Source organism: Daucus carota, chromosome 5, assembly GCF_001625215.2.
Source record: "Daucus carota subsp. sativus chromosome 5, DH1 v3.0, whole genome shotgun sequence".
Taxonomy (NCBI): domain Eukaryota; kingdom Viridiplantae; phylum Streptophyta; class Magnoliopsida; order Apiales; family Apiaceae; genus Daucus; species Daucus carota.
The window spans coordinates 33,272,532-33,293,288 of record NC_030385.2 but is presented as its reverse complement, the minus strand read 5'-3'; the positions used below and the strand labels follow the sequence as shown (position 1 = coordinate 33,293,288).

At 33.7% G+C, this 20,757-nt stretch overlaps 1 protein-coding gene across 2 annotated transcripts; it reads left to right on the top strand.

The window, feature by feature from the left end:
* The first annotated feature begins 980 nt into the window (after positions 1–980).
* Positions 981–20,074, top strand: LOC108223445 (uncharacterized). 2 transcript variants are annotated; one of them, XM_017397719.2, is made up of 22 exons: positions 981–1,188; positions 2,035–2,339; positions 2,454–2,571; positions 2,879–2,961; positions 4,516–4,727; positions 4,821–4,935; positions 5,229–5,311; positions 5,863–6,075; positions 9,291–9,650; positions 10,465–10,636; positions 11,089–11,280; positions 11,527–11,736; positions 11,817–11,909; positions 12,053–12,267; positions 13,128–13,496; positions 13,579–13,674; positions 13,784–13,864; positions 13,969–14,054; positions 17,843–18,565; positions 18,849–19,002; positions 19,158–19,278; positions 19,568–20,074. In XM_017397719.2, exons 1-21 carry the CDS (start codon positions 1,068–1,070, stop codon positions 19,246–19,248), a joined length of 4,092 nt encoding a protein of 1,363 aa, XP_017253208.1. In that variant the 5' UTR covers positions 981–1,067; the 3' UTR covers positions 19,249–19,278; positions 19,568–20,074. The 2 variants fall into 2 exon arrangements, with proteins under 2 accessions (XP_017253208.1, XP_017253209.1); XM_017397720.2 differs by lacking the exon at positions 981–1,188 and having other exon boundaries at positions 2,199–2,339; positions 2,451–2,571.
* Positions 20,075–20,757: the final 683 nt, after the last annotated feature.

The window sequence follows — 20,757 nt, the reverse complement described above, 5'->3', positions numbered from 1 at the left end:
ATTAATATTTATAGAATAAAATAATTTTGTGGCTGTGTATAAAAAATATATTAATGTTTTAAAATTAATATTTGTAGGATAAAATAAATTTTATATCATAAAAATCTTGATGTAATACCAATAATAATATATAAAACTGCAAAATTAGAGTAAAAGAGAAACGAGGGGCGTGTAGGTGGCGCATCTCACATCGTTTCGTTCTATTTTTCTAATTTTGTGGAATTCTGGATAAAAAAATCAAAAATTAGAACTACCTTTTTTAGTTTCAGATATATTAGAAGCAAGTTTTAGAATCTGATTTTGTTTCAAATTATTTATGTAATATAGTAGCTTGAAACTAAAAAAAAGTAGTTCTAATTTTTGATATTTTTCATCCGGGTATTTATAAGTGCAGAAAGACTTGTGTGCTACTCTTTCTCATAATTAAACGATCTAAAACAAAATCAAAAGATTAAAACTTTCAACCTACTATATTCCATAAATAAGCTGAAACAAAATCAGATTCTGAAACTTGCTTCTAATATACCCGAAACTAAAAAAATTAGTTCTAATTTTTTAAATTTTTCATCCAAAAATTTCAGAAAATTAGAAAAATAGAACGGAGCGATGTGAGAGGCGCCACCTGCGCCCTCGCTTCTCCTTTATACAAGTATATTGAATGAATTGATGATTGATGATTGATTGATAATTGATTTGTTTGTATGAATTACCTTTTAGATTTTTCAATTGGATAATTAAAAATTATTATCTTCAGCTATTTTTAATAAATCAATTTTTGATTATATATCTTTAAAAAAATTAAATATATATATATATTTTTTCAAAATTATTATTATTTATTATTTAAAAAACAGGTGAAGTAAGAAAATATCTCCTCTAATTGATTAAATAAAATTTATTTTTGTCACAATTGATTAAATAAAATTATATATTACTGTTTCAGAAAAAACTAAAAATTAGTTAAAGAAAAACCCTTCTCCGGTCCAAAACCCTGTACATGAATTGAGACCAAAATCGCGACCCCCTTTTGACATCACAGACACAGCAGCGGCGGCGCCGGGGTGGCTATGGAGGATTCAAAGAAGAAAGAATGTCAACTGAAGAGAGGAGAATACCTGGGAGAAATCTCAGCCCTCTGTTTACTTCATCCTCCTTCTCATCTCTCTTCTCTCCCTTACCTTCTCTCAGGTTCCTCATCACTTCACTCCCTCTACATTTGTTTATTGTCGGAGTAATGAAATATTCATTTAGGTTTTAATGTCTTTTTTTCCAATAAGCTAAATTCTACTAATTTTAGTTTATTTTCATGGGATTTCTATTAGTTCATGTCATATTATTGTTCTTGTTAGGACAAGTTGTTTATGTTTGTTGTTCTAGGTAAGTGAAGTAACAATAGTGAAACTGATGTGGGACACGTTCTAGCTAGGTACTTGGAGTAAAACAACGGCGGAGAGCGGATATCAGAGAGATATAGTAGAGAGAATTATATGGGAAAATGTACATATTGTGTTGATTGAACTAACTGCGTAGAAATTATACAGAGAGATTGTTTTTATACAGTTTAAATAAAGCGGGAAAGGCGGTTATTGTAACTAATTATCTACAACTAGTCGCCATCAGGTAGGAAAGTGATGGTGCCAGCTGTCATGTTACTCCAATAACTGAAGTCGAACCATGATATTTGATTTTGAGCTCTTGCAGTACTAATATGAAGTAGCAATAATAGGAAACTGACTATGGATTGTTTTTGGGTAATGAAGAGAATTACTCGTAAAAAAGGAGGTGTCCTGTTTAAACTTAACGAGTTCTATATGACCAGAAACATAAAAAGTACAGACCATGGTGTATTTGCAATGCAGGTTACTGCTTGTAGTTCCTTTTTTGGGGTTCCTTTCTTTGAAATTGCTGACGTTTTGTATAAGCAGGAGTTTGCTACATTACTTTTTTGTCCTCTTTCTTTGCTCTATATAAAAATAAAAATAGCCACTGTCACTCATGTCTCCCCCCTTTCATTTTCAATCTTTTTTGCATCAGGAACTGGTTCACAGATACTTTTTTATGACTTGCATACGGGGAACATGATAAAGTCATTTCAAGTCTTTGAAGGTATACGTGTGCATGGTATTTCTTGCACCGTTATGAGTTGTACAGAAGGAACATGCATCTCCAAGCTTGATTTCAAGATTGCTGTCTTTGGGGAAAGAAGAGTCAAACTATTTAGCTTGCACATAGATATTGCATCTAATATGCAAAATCAGGCACAAGTTTCTGTTGATTTGATCCTTCATCAATCGTTGCCAAAGTTTAATCATTGGGTTTTGGATGTTTGCTTCCTAGAGGTCCATAACAGTCATGCTCACAGCATACCTGTGCTCCTATATGTGTTTATATTTGTTTATTTATTTCATACTTAGAGTCTTTAATGTAACCATTTTCACGTGTATGGTTAGTAGGATGCAACAAGTTCTTCCTCCAAGGGGAAACATTATCTTGCCATTGGATGCAGTGATAACACTGTCTGTATCTGGGATATGACGAGATCGTCTTCAAGCTTTGAAGTCAAGTCTCCTGGTTGGTTCTGTCAGCATCTTGTCTACTAGACTGATAAAGATATTGTTATAGAGTATTGTTTTTGTTGTAAATTTATATGCTTATCGAAGGGGTAATCTCATATATACTGTACATCTGATGAGTATATATGTATAACCAAGTGTCAAATAATGTCATAATATCAGTAAGAAATATGAAAGAGTATTGTGGCTTGTAAATCCTACTGAATGGAACATGAGATGTGGAACTTCCAGGATAGGATTAACTTTTATATTAAATTATGCTTTAGTATTGCACTACTTGCTTATAATTTCTTCTTTGTCAACAGAAAGGTGTCTTCTTTATTCCATGAAAATGTGGGGTGAGCAAATTGAGGCTCTTCATATTGCATCGGGCACAATTTTCAATGAGGTAAATAGTTCATGTATGGCTAACTTTACACTGTGACATTTATGGTCCTTTTGTTCCATGTTTTTTTTTTAAGTGTCCAAACATAATATCTTCAAGTGTCGAAATCAGCTCTCCTCTTCCTTTTTTTATCCGTTCCTGGGGATTATAAGATAGAAAACGCTTTTAGATCTGTATTCTGATTATTGTTTGAAGCGTCGAAGGCTCTCAATGAGTGTTTTGCCACTACTTATGGTCGGTTTCGAGACTGATTTAATGAGTTCCATTTAATGTTTGCAGTATTATATTAGAAAGGTTCTAGTCCTACATTAATAAAATTTTCATCATCACATAAACAAAGACAGACCAAAGATGAACTTGTCTTTTGGAAAAAAAGTTAAGAGTTGACTAAATTTGGTTAGTCTAAAATACACTCCTTGTTCATTCTTTTTGGGCCCACTTGAACCTAGGAACCTGTATTAAATAAGTTTTTACTGAACTGTAGAGGTCTACAGTCTACACCTTTTGATTTAAATTGTAAGTTCCTTGTGTGTAAATTAGGGAATTATTATCCTTATGTTAGAACTTTACTCTATTCTATTTCTATATACTTCTCGATGTATTTCTAATTGAATTTTTGATCACATTTAAGGGGTTAAATATCAATCAGGTGACTCATTACAGTCCGATGATTCAAGTTGGTCACTGATTGAAAAAGTGACTCAAACGAGTTACTCATTTAAAAATTTGTATCAGAAATATCACTCTATCGTTAGTCGAAATTCTGAAAGTATTATACCTTGAGTTTCGCAATTTTTTTATGAATGGTATTGCATCCAAATGAAAGGTTTCGAGTTCTACTATTTTAGCTAAGTTTGTTGGATTTTTAAAATTTTATCAACTATTTATTTTTAATTTTTTGATTGTTTTATTTGATTTAAATAAAAATAATAATTGATAAAATTTTAAAAAGCTAACAATATTAGCTAAAATAGTAGAACTCAGAAACTTTCATTTGAATGTAATATCATTCATAAAAAATGTGCGAAACTCAATATATAAAACTTTCAAAATTTCGAATAACGATAGAGTGATATTTCTGATACAAATTTTTAAATGAGCAACTCATTTGAGTCATTTTTTCAATCAGTGACCAACTTGAGTCATCCGGCTGTAATGAGTAACCTGATTGATATTTGACCCCACATTTAAGATAATCATAACTTTAGTCCCGACTTCTATATAATATACTTATATTGGATTGGAAAAAAAAGGGATAAAAAAAGTAAAAGCTCTGAAGGATTCAAGTCTAGTATTCCAAAATCTAAATGGTGTAGAAGTTAATATCAGATATACTTCTCACAGCGTAGTTTTTTTAAATATATTTTCATAGTAAGATAATAATATATCAACAGATTAATTGCAGTGTTGCAGATTTTCTGTGTATTAAACTTTTTTTTTTTGAAAATTATATGGTTATTCTATGAAGATCGACATTTTCAGCTATCACAATTCACAGCTGAAATAGTGAAATCTGGAACTTGTAATATTTGTTGCTAAATTATTTGATGCTTACAGATTATTGTTTGGAAAGTGGTTTTCCCGAATGTAAGCAATCCAGGCAAGGAACTCGTGAATCTTACTTCTTTAGACCATGCAGCTCCCCAACATCATTTTCATCAATTGGAAGCTATTGCTGTATGTAGACTTGGTGGACATGAAGGCTCAATTTTTAATATAGCATGGTCATCCAATGGATCAAAACTGGTATCCGTCTCTGATGATCGTAGGTGATTTTTTGTTTAAGCATGCTTAATTTCTTGTGATGTGTTGTTATCGATCCTTACAACAGTAAGTCATTCCTTGCTTATTTTCAATTGCAGTGCTCGAATCTGGACAATCCATGTTGAAAAGGAAGGCCTTGATATTTGTCATTCAATTGGCCCAGTGCTATTTGGTCACACTGCCAGAGTCTGGGACTGTTGCATAGTTGATTCCGTGAGTTCTGCAATATTTGCATGTTTAGTCTTTATCATTTACTTTCATTTGTTCACTATTGAAAAACTACTAGTGTACATTTTTGACGGAAAGCAAGTAGACGTGTTTTTCTTCTTCTAGACCTCATTAACCATACATCTGAAAAACATATACCGAGGATCCCTAAAAGCGCTTTTATTTTAATATTCCATTTTTCTGCTTACTTTGTATTTTCTGTCCCCCATCCCGCTTTTATGTTTGGATCCCACTAGTTGCTGAACTATTGTCCGTTTCTGTGATCGGAATCTGCATAGTTTATTATCACTGCTGGCGAGGATTGCACATGCCGTGTTTGGGGAGTGGACGGCATCCAACTGAAGGTGATCAAGGAACACGTGTAAGTTTGTTTCCTCAAATTATATTGCATATGCTGCATAAAGTTATTTTATATTTGAAGTCTTGAATCATTGTTGATGATCATGAGTTCTGAACTGAAAACTATCATCAGCTCTGCAGAATATTTATTGCCATGCGTTTCACACTTCCTGTATTCATTATTTTTAGAGCATTTGTTTTCATCTCACCAGTACTTATGTTGTGACTGACTTCTAGCTTCTTTTTAATTAGCTTTTAGATACATACCTTGTTGCCGTGAGTTGATCACGGGCTGAACATGTGTTCCATCACTAGAAACCTTGACTATTATATAATATGCTATATACCATAAATCTGTATTTCTATGAAACTTTTTGGATTATAGAGGGTGGGTGGTGGTGTGGTGTTGAGGGGGCCTAATGAAGAGTTCTCATGACTTTGAATAATGTAAAAAGTCTATGTGTTTAATTCATGAATCTGTATTAAATATCCAAACAGCTTATCAGTTATCCGAAATTGATATTTTAAGTGATTGTGTAACTTGCTTTGTTGCTCTTTTTAAATCTGTTGCAGTGGTAGGGGAGTATGGCGTTGTTTGTATGACCCTTGTACATCTCTTCTTGTTACTGCTGGCTTTGACTCTGCGGTGAAAGTCCATAATCTGCATACTTTTGAGGCCAGCAATTCTGATAGATCCATTCAGTTGATAGACAATTCCATACACCAAAAAGACCTATTTTCTTTTTGTATCCCAAATTCTTCTGGTCATGCTGGACTTACAGACAGGTATGATATTTAAAAACGATTCTGACGTGTATTTATCTTGGTAGATCACAAAGCTAGCCCATTCTTCATATCTGACAGTACACGAAATATTAAATACAATTGAGGCAATACAATATATTAGTTAAAGTATTGGCTTAAGAGCAAACTAATATATATAGTGTAAGTGGTAATATGACAAATCTGAATGATTACATTTATGATCCAATGAATTAGCAATCCGAATCCTGAATGAATATTTGGTTTTAAATGAGTATCCAAAATGTCTAAATGATACTCCCTCTGTCCCATTTTAACTGCTTTTTTAGAGAGATGCACAAAAACCAATTTTTACATTTATTGAGATGTTTATTTGAATAATTTTACATAGTTACCCCTAATAAAGTCAAACTAAACTATTATTTATATTGCATAGAAAATACAAGTTGCATTAATGAGGGGTAGAATAGAAATTCACCTATCAAATACTGCATGAAAACAAGAGAAAGTCACTTATTTTGGAACAACAATTCATTTCTAAAAAGGCTATTAAAATGGGACGGAGGGAGTATTGTTTTTTCGGCCAATTACATTTACACTCTGTTCTTGTTTTTTTTTAATATATGCATAATCTGATTACTATAAATTTTATTACTGTTTACTTAATAAAGATTTATATAATAATATCTAGACCCTTTTAACGTGTTTTCTGATTCATATACATAATCAGTTTTTTATTTGTTGTTTAATCTGGTGAACTGTTCAAACACATTGGTATATATGTATATACTATATAATCATTATATGGCATAATATTATATCAGAATAAAATAATAATATATCATTTAGTTCAAACTAAAATATTATATGTATAAAATCGAGTCATTGTAATTTTGTTGAAGTAGAGATGAATAATACATAACTATTCATAAAAAGGCTAGATATGAATTTTAGCTATAAAATAAGTAATGGCTATAGTTAGAGGCGGCCATTCGGGCGGGCCGGGGCGGTTCGGGCCGGTTCAGGCGGTTTCCGAACCGTCGCCGGTGAAACCGTAACCGGCACGGCTATACAGGCGGGGCGGGCCGTGCCGTGCTGGGTTGAGAAAGTGTGGAACCGGAACCGTATAATACGGGTTAGGTGGGTTGTACGGGTTTGCACAGGTTGACGGTTTTGGACGGACCGGCGGTTCAACCGCGGTTTGCTTGCTGAAATGAAGTGTGTTTGCTGGAAATTGGAATGAAGTGACCGACTGTGATTGCTTTGTTTTGTTTTATTTTAAGTTTTTTTTTCTTTTCAATAACATGTGTTAGTTTTTGAACCGATTTTAATTTAATGTTAATGTTTATTTTAGTTTAATGTTATTATTTAATTTAATTATTAATAAATTGTAAACAAATAAATAATATTTTGATAAAAAAATAATGTTTTGGTAAAAAGAGAATGGTACCTCTTATAAATTTTATTTATTAAACATAATTTGCAACAAATTTAGTTAGTAAACAAAATCAACCCTAAGCCAAATTAATTTTTAAAACAAAATCAAAACGAAAAAAATTTATTTTTATAAGTTTTATAACAAAATCAAAATTAAACTAAATTAATTTTAAAACAGAATCAAAACAAAGTGAAATTAATTTTTAAAACAAATTGAAAACGGAATGAAATTAATTCTTAAAACAAAATCAAAATGAAATTAATTAAACTAGTCTCAACTTTACAAACTAAAATGAAATCGAATAACTAAACTATAAACAAAAAACTAAAACACAAATAAAATCAAAACAGAGTGCGTAGTTGGTACAGATTCACGGTTTGGCGGGCCGGTCCCGGTTCGGGCCGTGCCGTGCCGAACCTTTATGTTTTGGCGGGCCGTGCCGGTTCGGTTCACGGTCCCCAACCCCCAGACCCGTATTCGGCACGTCGTCTTAAGCGGTCCAGGCGGGTTTTGAACCGGCCCGTGTTTAGACGGTTTCGAGCGGTTAAAAAGACGGTTCGGGGCATGCCGGTTCGGTCGGTTTGGCCCGAATGGCCACCTCTAGCTATAGTTAGAGGAAATAATGCAGTACTAGACATAAGCTTAAAATTTGTTAGAATAATTCTGACAGAATTTTACACCTTAATGATACTGGTAATTTTGATTCGTTTAGATGACGTGTGTTTAAAACAGTCTGGATGTAAGAATCCTCGATTTTATATCCCATTCTGTCACATTTGGGAGTAACTAAATCAATATACTTGTATAAAGGGGTAGCGGGAGGCGGTGAGGTGGCGCCTCTCAAATAGCTTCAATTTATTTTTCTAACAGATTGGCTGCTTTGGTTATTCTAATCAACAGGCTTGTAGCAATACCTATTTCAAATGAAATATGAGTAATTGTAAGCAGGTGGCTGTGTTTTTTCTTTTGCTCAGTTTGAAACTTCGGCAAGCGAATTAAAAATGTTTTTAAGAAGTCACAAACGAAATTTAACTACACAGAGACACACACACAGTACCTCCATTTTGACTTGAAGCCAGTAGCTCTAGTACAGTAGGAGAGAGATAGAGAGGCTAGCTGCAAGCCACCAATAATAAATTGTATGCTTGACAGTTGATTATAAAATCATTTGGAATTATTAGCTAAATCGATTGACCAGTACTTGATTATTTTTCTTTATATATGTAGTTATTAAACTTATTCAGTTTACTTCAATACATTAAGTAAGAATGCAGATCCCCAAATTAGTGTTAAAGTAGCGATATACCCATAGTCAGTGCACACTTATCAAATATCTGGGCTCGATATGAGACTGGCAATGTACTTACCAGCAAGCCAAATTTGTTTAAATATGATACCTAGAATGTACTTGCCCACAAATACATACATATATATAAATGTTTACAATGGTTTAGAAGTTGCTCTGGTAATTGGCGAGGCTAGGGTCTTTTCTTTGATTTCAGGAACCTGGTATGCATTGGATGGAAATACCCATAGGAAACTTATTATCATTCTTATTTCCTGTTTTTCATGCGTGGTTTTGGAGGTTTTTTTTTTTGGGGGGGGGGGGGGGGGGGGTGTTGGATTCATTCCAGACAGTCGATGTTTCTGCTTCAATGAAATTTAGAAGTAATAACTTTTCGAATTGTGCATAAATCTCAACTCTCATTTATTAATTAATAATTTTATTAAATTCCCTTAATCTTGTCACTTCCACTGGTTCGACCCTTTATTTAACTGCCATTCTGGTATCTTATTGCAGCAAAAGTGAATATGTTCGATGTTTGCAATTCACACGGGAAGATACTCTTTATATTGCAACGAACAATGGTTTTCTCTACCATGCAAAACTCTTTGATACAGGAGAGGTTAAATGGACTAAACTTCTTCAGTCCAGTGGAGAAGCTCCTATTGTTTGTATGAACTTGTTGACTAAAGAAAGACTCGATCTTTCTTCTGGTATCGAGGATTGGGTTTCTGTTGGAGATGGTAAAGGATATGTGACGATTGTTAAAGTTTTAGGTGATGTTTCTTCTCCAAAACTGGGTCTAACTTATACTTGGTCTGCTGAGTCGGAGAGACAGCTACTGGGAACATTCTGGTGCAAGTCGCTGGGATATAGGTATAAAATTTACAACATCCCTTAAAGACTACAAAGATTAAACCGTTACTTGGTAATCTGAAGTGTAAAAAGTTATAGTTGTCTGTAATATATTGGCTTGTAGACGAGTCAAGCCTTACTCTTCGAAACACACACATATTTTTTCCCATGCACTCTCTCTTTGGGGCCTGTTTATGGAGTTCTAATACAGGTCATGAAAAAAAAATTGTACTCATGATCCTTATTTCAACAATAAAAAGGTGATATATGCAATTCTAGTTTTATCAAACAGAACTGATGCTAGTCCCCATGGTTTCTTACTTTCAATGGATTGAGTAATATTTAACTTTGTCTTTTTTCATTAGATCTGGCAATTTTGTCGTTTACTTTTGTGTTTTGTGTACTTGACTGTGAAACCCAGACACAGAACGAAATGGAAAAGAATTTGTGTCCTTTCTGCATTGTCTTTTTGTTCTCACTAAATAAATAAATATATAATATAATATAAAAGAATAAAAAATACATTAATATATTATATTTATATGAAATATACATGAAGTATTGATTGACATATATATAGTCATACAATTCTATAAAATTTGATATGTATATTTTATATATAAATGGGCATATTGTGTACTTTCGTGTACTTAAAATCAAACCCATACCTGTAATTTCATGTTGTGCTGATGTTTTCTTGTCATGTGCCATATTGCCGGGTCTACTAATCCTGTCCATAAAAAAAGTTCAGTTCATGACTGTTATCACTATTTTCTTTAGTCTTCATTAATTAAGTTTGTATGGCACTTCAGTTTCCCTTGCACATATTGTGCAGGTTCATTTTTACTGCTGATCCGAGAGGAAAATTGAAGCTTTGGAGGTTTTCAGAGCCTTTTCCTGCCAATTCTCATTGCTCTGTCGGAAGTTCTGATGTGTGTTTGGTAGCTGAGTTTGTTTCAAGCTTTTCTAGAAGGATAATGTGCCTAGATGCCTCACTTGAAGAAGAGGTATATATACATTTTAACTTTTTTGATTTTGCTGAATCCATCTAGGTGTTTATTTTTGATTGTGAGACTATTAAATGAGGATTGTTTCAAAGGTGCACTTCTTAACTACTTGAGCTATTGAGTCGGTGTGTATACTATAAAAAATAGCACTATATGAGAGCATATACAGTTGCTTAAAGATTTATCGAGCTATCAGTGTTTCTCACTTATAATACATGTTCGTGGATTCCTCTAGTTAGTTATGGACCTCATGGTGTGGCGATCACCATAGAGTACCAGCATAATAGACTGGACATGCGAGTAGTTTGGCATGCATTGCTAATATGCTGAAGCTATCCGCCTATCCCTAATATGAACATAAAATGCACTGCTAAGATAAGATTCCAATTGAAGGTGTGATGGTATTGTATGGTATAATAGTTCCCTGTTCGATTCTTTCACAAATCTTTTAGGTGCTAGTGTGTGGGGATCTACATGGTAATCTGGTGTTATTCCCCTTGGGAGAGGAGCTAGTGCTGGGTACATCTACTGGTTCAGAATCCAAAATATCTCCATCTGTTTATTTTAAAGGAGCTCACGGGATATCAGGTGTCTGCAGAGTTATAATAGCACTTTCTGGTTTTGGTGAAGTCAATATATGCTCGGTATGCCCTTGATCTTAATCTTATATTATATTGCTTCTCATCTATGTTTTTGTAAATGTGTATCAATGCATTTGTTGCCTCTCTTTCACTGTTGGTAAGTTATGTCGTAGATGCTCATAACAGTTCATTATGATAAATGCCTCTTGCAAGTAGTAGACTGTATCATTTGCAATTCAGGTGAATGATTTTATTGTACATAGCGATATGCAGATATAAGATGTTTTTAATTTAAGCATCATTATTCAGACTGGAGGAGATGGTTGCATCTGCTATATGGAATATGACAGGGACAAAAAAAAGTTGCAGTTCACAGGGATGAAACAAGTGAAAGAATTAAGCATGGTGCAATCAGTTTCTTACAAATCTATGTTAGACGATGATTCAGGAAGCGGAAACTATGCAGTAGGTTTTGCATCAGCTGATTTCATCATCTGGAATTTAATCACGGAGACGAAGGTATTTACTCACCACTATATCTTGTAATCGAAATTCATACAATTCTCTTCATCTTAAACACATGGTTCCCTTTATAACAGGTTGTCCAGATTCCATGTGGCGGATGGCGACGTCCTAATTCATATTTTCTTGGCGACCTGCCAGAGTTAAGGAACTGTTTTGCTTATGTCAAGGTCTTTCTGCTGTTTCTTTTTTCTTTTTTCCAAAAAGAATTTGCTCCACCTTATATCTCCTACAGTTTTTTTGGTGGAAAGAAATACACCAATCACCTTCTAATTGTATTTAGTTTTCTCAATTATGGTTGTTTGACTATCAGGATGAAATCATCTATGTCCATAGACATTGGGTGCCGGACAGTGAAAGAAAAATATATCCTCAGAACCTACATTTGCAATTCCATGGCAGAGAGATGCATTCTTTATGTTTCATCTCTGGGAATACAATATTTCCCTCAACCAAGCAGCAGGGATTCTGTCCTAATGCATGTTGGCTCGCAACAGGGTGTGAAGATGGAACTGTGAGGTTGACCAGGTATGAAAAGTTATCATTTGGTCACTAAAAGTTGATACTGTAACATCATCTTCGTTTCTAACCACTTTTATTATGGTCTATAAGCTATAGTGTGATGGCATACTTATAACTTCGGCAGATTGCATATATAGATAGGCCCCTCACCTTCCCTTCAAAAGCCTTTTATGTCCTTTACCTTTGGATGAGAGCTATTACACTCTTGCACAAAAATTATAACACCCATGTACTTTACAATTTCATAACATTTGAATCATACTTCAGATGACTACATATACTTGTATAATTCTATATTAATTTATGTGAAATCTAATACTTATTTCATGATTAAAACTTTATAAGACTGATAAGCTAAAGGATAAAAATAGAAATATTATATTATATTCGATTTTACATGAACATATAATTATTTTATATTTTCTAATTAAATGTAATTTATAATTCATTCTATTCTCTCTATATTATAATGTAATACCATATATGGAATTCAAAGTATGTTCTTTTAACGGTGCAATAAAAATAATTATGTGCGAATTTGTGGTTAAAACATTAACTAGAACATCTAATATAAAATAAGTTAAAAAATAATTAAATAATTCTCGAAAGGATTTAAGTACAATGAAATAATGAGTATTGGGGTATGATAGGTTCTTTGCAAAGGCTTGGGGCATAATAGGTTTTTGGGGGCAAAGTTTAGGGGCCTGTATATGCAGTTATCCTATAACTTATGTATACGGTACCTATATTCTTCAGATTGTATCCTCCTTTATCCTGGCACCACAGAATTATTAATACTTTTACTACAGTTTATATATGTTATGATGCTTGAATGGTTGTTAGTAATTTTGTGATTAAATACTCAGATATGATCCGGGTCTTGAGAATTGGACTGCTTCAAAATTGCTTGGTGAACATGTAGGCGGATCAGCTGTCAGATCTATATGCTGCGTATCAAAGATGAATCTATATGTAGCAGATTCAACCACTTTGCCCTCTGGGATGATCTTAGAGGATGTAGATAGCCCTTTATTACTAATTTCAGTTGGTGCAAAGAGGGTTCTAACTGCTTGGAAACAAAATCTTAGAAAAGCTCTTCCATATGGAGAAGATAACAAGACCAAGAGTGACTTTAGTTATAAATCAGAACTGTCTACATCAATGCCATTCAAGTGGCTTTCCACTGATATGCCAATTAGAAGTAGCAATAGTCGCGGAAATAAAAACAACACGGAGTAAGTTGGTGAAACAATTTATATATCTTGACAACATAAGAAACTTCTTTCTTACATAAATACCGTTCTATCTTCAAAACAGGAACATGGATTCAGTAGACCTGCTTGGGGACAAATACGAAAATGACTGGAGATACCTTGCTGTTACTGCTTTTCTTGTTAAATCTCCAGATTCCAGGTAAAACATGAATACAGTACAAACAAGCAAACAAATAATATAATGTACTTTCCATCTTATTGATATGTCCAATTCAATTAAGTTGTTCCATATCTTGTTCACCTCCCAGGATTTCTGTGTGTTTCGTTGTTGTTGCTTGTTCAGATGCTACTGTTGCACTGAGGGCTCTCATACTACCTTATCGACTTTGGTGCGCTTCAGGCTACGTATCACTTACAGTTAATAGTTGATAGACTATATTTAAACCCACCAAATTATTAAATATTCTAAATTCTAAATATCACCTCATTGCAGGTTTGATGTAGCGTTGTTGGTGCCCTTAGCATCGCCAGTTTTGTCATTGCAGCATGTCATTATTCCCAACAGTGTGGCTTTAAATGGTTAGTTTAATATGCACTCAAACCAAAAATGGCCTTCTAAATTTGGAAGTTGCAAGCGTAGTTATTAAAGCATTATGTGGAGTCGCTAGCAGGGGATGACTAGAGGACTAGGTGTTAAGTTAAATACAATAAAATTATACATGTTATATATTGATATACACATGTAATTAATGATACTATAAAAATTGGGGAACTTACCTGGTAAACTTTCCGAGGTAGATAACGCTGTAAATGCATAGTCTATCCCATTAAGTTTCAAAGTAGAGTGATAGATTACGGCCAATATTATAAGTAGTAGTGTAGTACTCCCTCTGTCCCCCTCAATTGTTTACATTGGGGGACGAGACTCGGCACGCATTCTAATGCTCTCATAAAATATAGTTTGATAAAATAATTTGAATTTTTTTCTTCTAAATAAATATTTACTATCTAAATTTTTATTCAAAAATGAAAATTTTCAAAAAAATATTATGAAACTATATTTTATATGCGCCTTAAAATGCGTGTCGAGTAATGGAAAAAAAGTGTAAAGAAATGAGAGGGACGGAGGGAGTAATTGATAAGTTAGGAAGCACGGACACGGCGAAAAGGCTGCCGTATGCGTGTCGGACACGGCTGATACGGGGACACGACACCGACACGGCTGAGTACGTATCCGATACGCCATGTGGCGTGTCGGAACGCAAATGCAGCCGACATGCAACTAAAACCTCTGCCCAACTTTAAAAAAGGCCCAGTAATGTTTATAGCCTAATACCAATCGTCTTTTATATGTATACAGATTCTATATGTATATAAATGTTTAGCTATCTCTCTGTTTTTCATCTTTCAATCTAATATATATACGCAAAAGCCTATATATACATACATTCTATATATTTATTTGCTAAAGATAACTTGATTATATAAATATACGAGTGGGACAATGAGTTCAAGTGTGAAGTTGTTTAATATTCAACATATATAAATTATATATTTTATATTACTATTTATTTTTTGCCGTGTCCCGTATTCAGGATTCTTTGCTAATTGGCGAATCCTCGTATCCCGTGTCCTGTGTCCCGTATCGCCGTACCCGAGTCGGTGCTTCCTAGTTGATAACTATATCTATTTAAATTTTTACTGTAACTTGGTTTTCGTATTATGGTGACTTTCAATTGGTTGGTCCTTTTAAAGCATCTCCAACCATAGAAAGCCCTTCACTAAAAAGTGAGTTAGCATACGAAAAATAAAAAATATAGCAAATCTATTGAAAAAATCACACTCCAACCATACCCATCCCTTGTCTATAATTTTAGCCAACTTCTTATAGATGGCTATATTTGTCCAACCTCTACAGGTCTATAAGAAATCTTTAGAAAGATTACACATCATTTATTAACATATTAAACTGACATATCTATCTATTATATATATAATAGACCAACATGCCACATTTTATTCACCATGTAAATTACTCTTTTAACCCTCTCTTTCATTAATACACTTGCAACTAATATCTCTTCCATTAATACATATAATTAATAACTTGCAATTAATACATGTAATTATATCTAAGACTTTAATAAATTCATTATTAGACATGTAATTGATGTGTTTACCTTCTTTATTAATACATTAAATTAATATTTATAATTAATATGTGTGGTTATATCTAACATATTAATTTATTCATAATTAAATTTGTAGATAATATGTTAATTATTAATGGGTAGGTAATTAATTACATCGTCAAAGCATGTATCACACTAACTAATTTAAAGTCAAAAAATCTAATTTTGCATAATTTTTAACAATAATACGTTAATTAAGTTCTTGGATGAATGCTTATCAAAATTATTTGTGGGCCCTAAATACCTTTAAAATATTTTACCGTAAAAGGATTATTACGAGGATACGTCACAATCAATTGAATATCATGTGATATTTCATTCGGAGTTTTGCAACATATACACGACAGCCAGTTAAATATCAATATGATGATACTCCACTTGAAAAAGAATATGTGATACCTTGCTCGCATTATTATAAGGACAACTATATCTAATTCATATTAGTGGTTAATGCATCACCCTGCAATAACAAGATCCCAAACCCAACACTTGGACAACATCAAGATAACAACATCCACGCGCATGAGAACATTCCCGTGTGACCGTGTCTCAACAATATTTAACCAAATTATGAATAATTAGTAGAGAAGTCCTAAATATTCGCAAAATATTTGACTGCAAGAGTATTATCATGTTGATACGGACAGCCAGCCAAATATCAATATGATATTCCACCTGTAAAAGAATATCAGTGTGATGCCTTACTCGCATTATTATAAGGACGACTATATCTAATTCATAATAATGGTTAATGCATCACCTTGCAATAATAAGAACCCAAACCTAACACTTGGACAACGTCAAAATATCAACATCCATCACGCGTATGAGAACATTCCCGTGTGACCGTGTCTCAATAATATTTAACTAAATTATGAATATTTAGTAAAGAAGTCCTAAATATGCGCAAAATATTTGACTGTAAGAGTATTATCATGGTGATACATCTAATTAATTGAGTATCGGGATGATACTTCGATGGTAGAGGAGTATCAGTGTGATATTCCACTCGGAGTGAAACTTATATATTTATAAAAAAAAACTTAATTGAATTCTTCTGTAAATGCCCAGCCAAACTACCCAATTTTCAACAATATTTGACCAAAATATGAATATTCAGTAAGTTCGGGCCCTAAATACCCAACATGCCCGTGACACAACAATATTTAACCAAAACAAGTATATTCAGTAAAGAATGTTGTAAATATCGACAAAAGCTTTGATTGTAAGAGGATTAACATGATAATATATCGTAACCTGTTAAGTATCAGGTGATACTCCACGGGTAGAGGAGTATCAGTGTATTTCCCACTATGAGTGGAGCAACATATTTATAAACTTGGTTAAATTTTTTGGCAAATCTCCGGTCGAAATAATCAATTTTCAACTATATTTAATCAAAATATAAATATTCAATTAGAAAGGGCCTTAACTACCCACTACATACTCTAATATCAGAATATTATCAGGATGATATGCCACAACCAGTTAAATATCTACAAATTTTTTATTATAAGAGAATTATCATGATGATACGTCACAACCAGTTACCTATCAGGGTGATACTTCATGTGTCGAGGAGTATTAGTGTGATATTCCACTGACAGTGGGACAATATATTATAAGATTAATTAAATTCTTAGGTGAATTATTGGTCGAAATAGTCAAAAAAAATTTTAAAAAAATTATAATATATTGAAGGTGAATGATGAAGATACACTACAACCAGTTGAATATCAACATTATACTTCACTGATGCAGGAATATCATTGTGACACTTTGCTTACATTATTTTAAGGACAACTAACAGTTATTGCACTCTAAAAAGTAATAATAAAAGATATGTTTACACTACACTGCAATAACAAGGATCTAAAATTTAAACTCTTTATTTTTGACACTGTCGAACAATAACAAGAATAACAATATTCATCACGCATATGAGAACATGCCCGTGCCTCGCACGGGCTACAGTGCTAGTTCTATTTTAATAGTCTAAAATGTTATTAACTTACTATTTTTAAATTATAGCCAACCAATATCGCCAATACCATTGAAGCACAATGTCTTACAGGTTGAGCAAATTTTACGTAATGTCTGACAATTCCAATTCAGCAAACGATTATAGCCAACCTTATTGGAGATGCTCTTACAATGCTTGAAAATCTATTGCAGAAAACATACAAATTGGAAGCCAGTATATTGCACTTGGTGGATCTACTGATGGAAGTATCACCTTCTGGGATCTAACTAGAAGTGTTCAGGCCTGTATGCAACGAGTGTCAGCTCTTAAAATGGAAGACTTTAATGACTGTCAGAAAAGGCCACGTACTGGGAGAGGTAGTCAAGGTGGACGGTGGTGGAGATCGTTAGGCAGTATTGAAAAGCCAGGTGATAGCTCGGGTTCACTGGGGTCTTCAGATAGAAGTGAAAATGGTCAAAGTCATTCTCTACATGAGTCTTCATCAGCATGTCCTCAAAGAAGCAAGGAACTATTTTCACAAGTTGTTGATCCTGCTTTCTCTGGATCAGAAACGAGCAACGAGGATTCCTCACTTGAAACTTGTGAAATAAGGCCATTACATACTGTTGAAAATGTTCACCAATCAGGGGTCAACTGTCTACATGTTTCTGGTATAAAAGATAATACAGGTCCTAGCTCTGGTTTTCTATTTTATGTTATAAGTGGGGGTGACGATCAGGCACTTCATTCCCTCAGATTTGATGTATCACTGCTACAGTCTGTTCATTACACAGAGAATGCGAACCCAGATAGACATGGTTGTACCGAGTCGGAAACTTCGGATGGTAGTATTTATCAGTGTCAGAAACAGAACTACTCAATTAAACTATCATGTCACGAAAAAATTCTCTCAGCTCATAGTTCTGCTGTAAAAGGTTTGAATCTTGTCACATTGGTAAAAATTCTGTATTTTTATTTTTTTTTGAACTAACAGTGGCAGTCAATAATTTAAAGCTTACAAACTGCATGTACCGTAGAAATAATTGTGTGATATAGCTTGGTCCATTTCTATCCATATTAGTATCATGAAACTTCTGCTTACTGTACACCATATAAATGTACCTCCTGTGTCGGCGACTTCTCAAAGGAAGCTTGAACATCTCCTGGAACCATTATTACGACAATTTGTGCTGAAGCGTCATTTTTTATGCTGTGCAGGAGTATGGACAGACGGGATTTGGGTTTTCTCTACTGGTCTCGATCAACGTGTCAGGTGTTGGCATCTTGAAGAGGATGCGAAACTAACCGAACATTGTCACTTGGTCATTAGTGTGCCAGAGCCAGAAACATTGGATGCTAGAGCCTGTAGTAGGTAAGAGCTTTTTGGGACTTGGCAGTCCTTTTTCTGAATAGTTTTTAGAATTTAAAAACCTTGATTTTTTAGTGTCTTTCTTTTCGATAAACACCTTTTTTATGATCTGTATTCTTATTTTTGAGATTTTTATGCGTGCAATATGTCTTATTCAGGAACCAGCATTATCAGATAGCAATAGCTGGTAGAGGAATGCAAATGGTTGAATTTTTTGCCCCTGGGGGAATGAGTGCTAAAGTGTTGTGATCGATGCATTGCTATGTCCTACATGCCATGGTAATATTATATGTTGTGATCATGATATTATTTGTTTGCACATAATAGTTCTATGTACTATGGATGATCAGAAATACCTTGAAATCATTCTAAGATGCTCGTATTTAACCATTTAACTTTTATAAATTCATTTCCTTGATAAAAAGCAAAAAAAACTTTCATTTTCTTGATTTCTGTGATCGATAATCACATCTATAGCACAAAGTAAATAGATGCAAATACCTAGCCACCCCACTTGTTATTTTTTAAAGAAAGGGACTGACTTGTTTGTTTGTTGTGGAATTGACAGACAGTTTAATAGGACATGGTTTTCTAACGAACAGGCGTACAGCAGGCTGCATGTATTTCAGTCTTAATGAGGTTAGCGAAATTGCTGCTGCCTCCTTGAGTTGGGTTTTTGCCAAGCGTAAAAGTCGGAGAAGTCTAGAACTAAGGTAGTCTGCATTGCATGATTATCTGTCGACAAATTCTTACTAGACTGCAACTGAGGGCTATTCTCAGCAAGATGCCATCCATCACACAGTGCACCAGCCACCAGCCACCAGCCACCAGCCTTAGGTAAGTGAAGATTTTTTTTTTTTTTTTTTTTTTTTTTTTTTTTTTTTTTTGAGTTCAAATTTGCGAGTACCAAAGATTATGAGTCACATTTTATAAAAAGATTATGGGTCGCTTGACTCACATTTTGTTTATTTGTGAGTTGAAAGACCCAGAATGTCCTCATCGAATCGTATAGACACATCCAATATTTTTGGAGCATATAATTTAAATGTTAATACACAAAAGGACATTTTGGAAACCAATTGTATCATGGATATCAAGATTGCAGCCTTCCCTGGAACAGTTGATTAGTGGCAGAAGTCCAAGCATTGTCCTTTGCAAGGTGAGCGAGATGATCAGCAAGGTTGTGTAGAGGCCACTTTCCTGTTACTATTGCCTTGTAGTATCCGCTTGTCATCTAAGTATTAATGGTCCAGAATAATCGATTATTAGCAGCATACTATGTGCGGAAAGAAATAGCTAGAAAGTAAGAGCATCTCCAACCATCGAAAGCCCTCGGCTATAATGTGAGTTGGCATACTAAAAATAAAAAATTTAGCCAACACCACGAAAAACTCATGCTCCAATCATACTCAGCTGTTGTCTATAATTTTAGCCAACCTCCTGTGGATGGTTAAATTTGTCGAACCTCTACATGTCTGTAAGAAATCTGTAAGAAGATTGCACATCATTTATTATCATATTAAACTGATATATTATATTTTAATAATATAAAATATTAATAACATATTATTTTTCAATTATAGTCAACCAATATAGTCAATGCCATTGAAGCAAAATGTGTTGTCTTACAGGTTTTATTTAGCCAACGAATATAGCCAACATCTCTAAAAATCACAGAATAAATGATGTTCCCGTCGAAATACAGTATAGTCCTCTGTTTTCACATAAAAAATTTGGGAGCTGTACCTTCCAAATTCC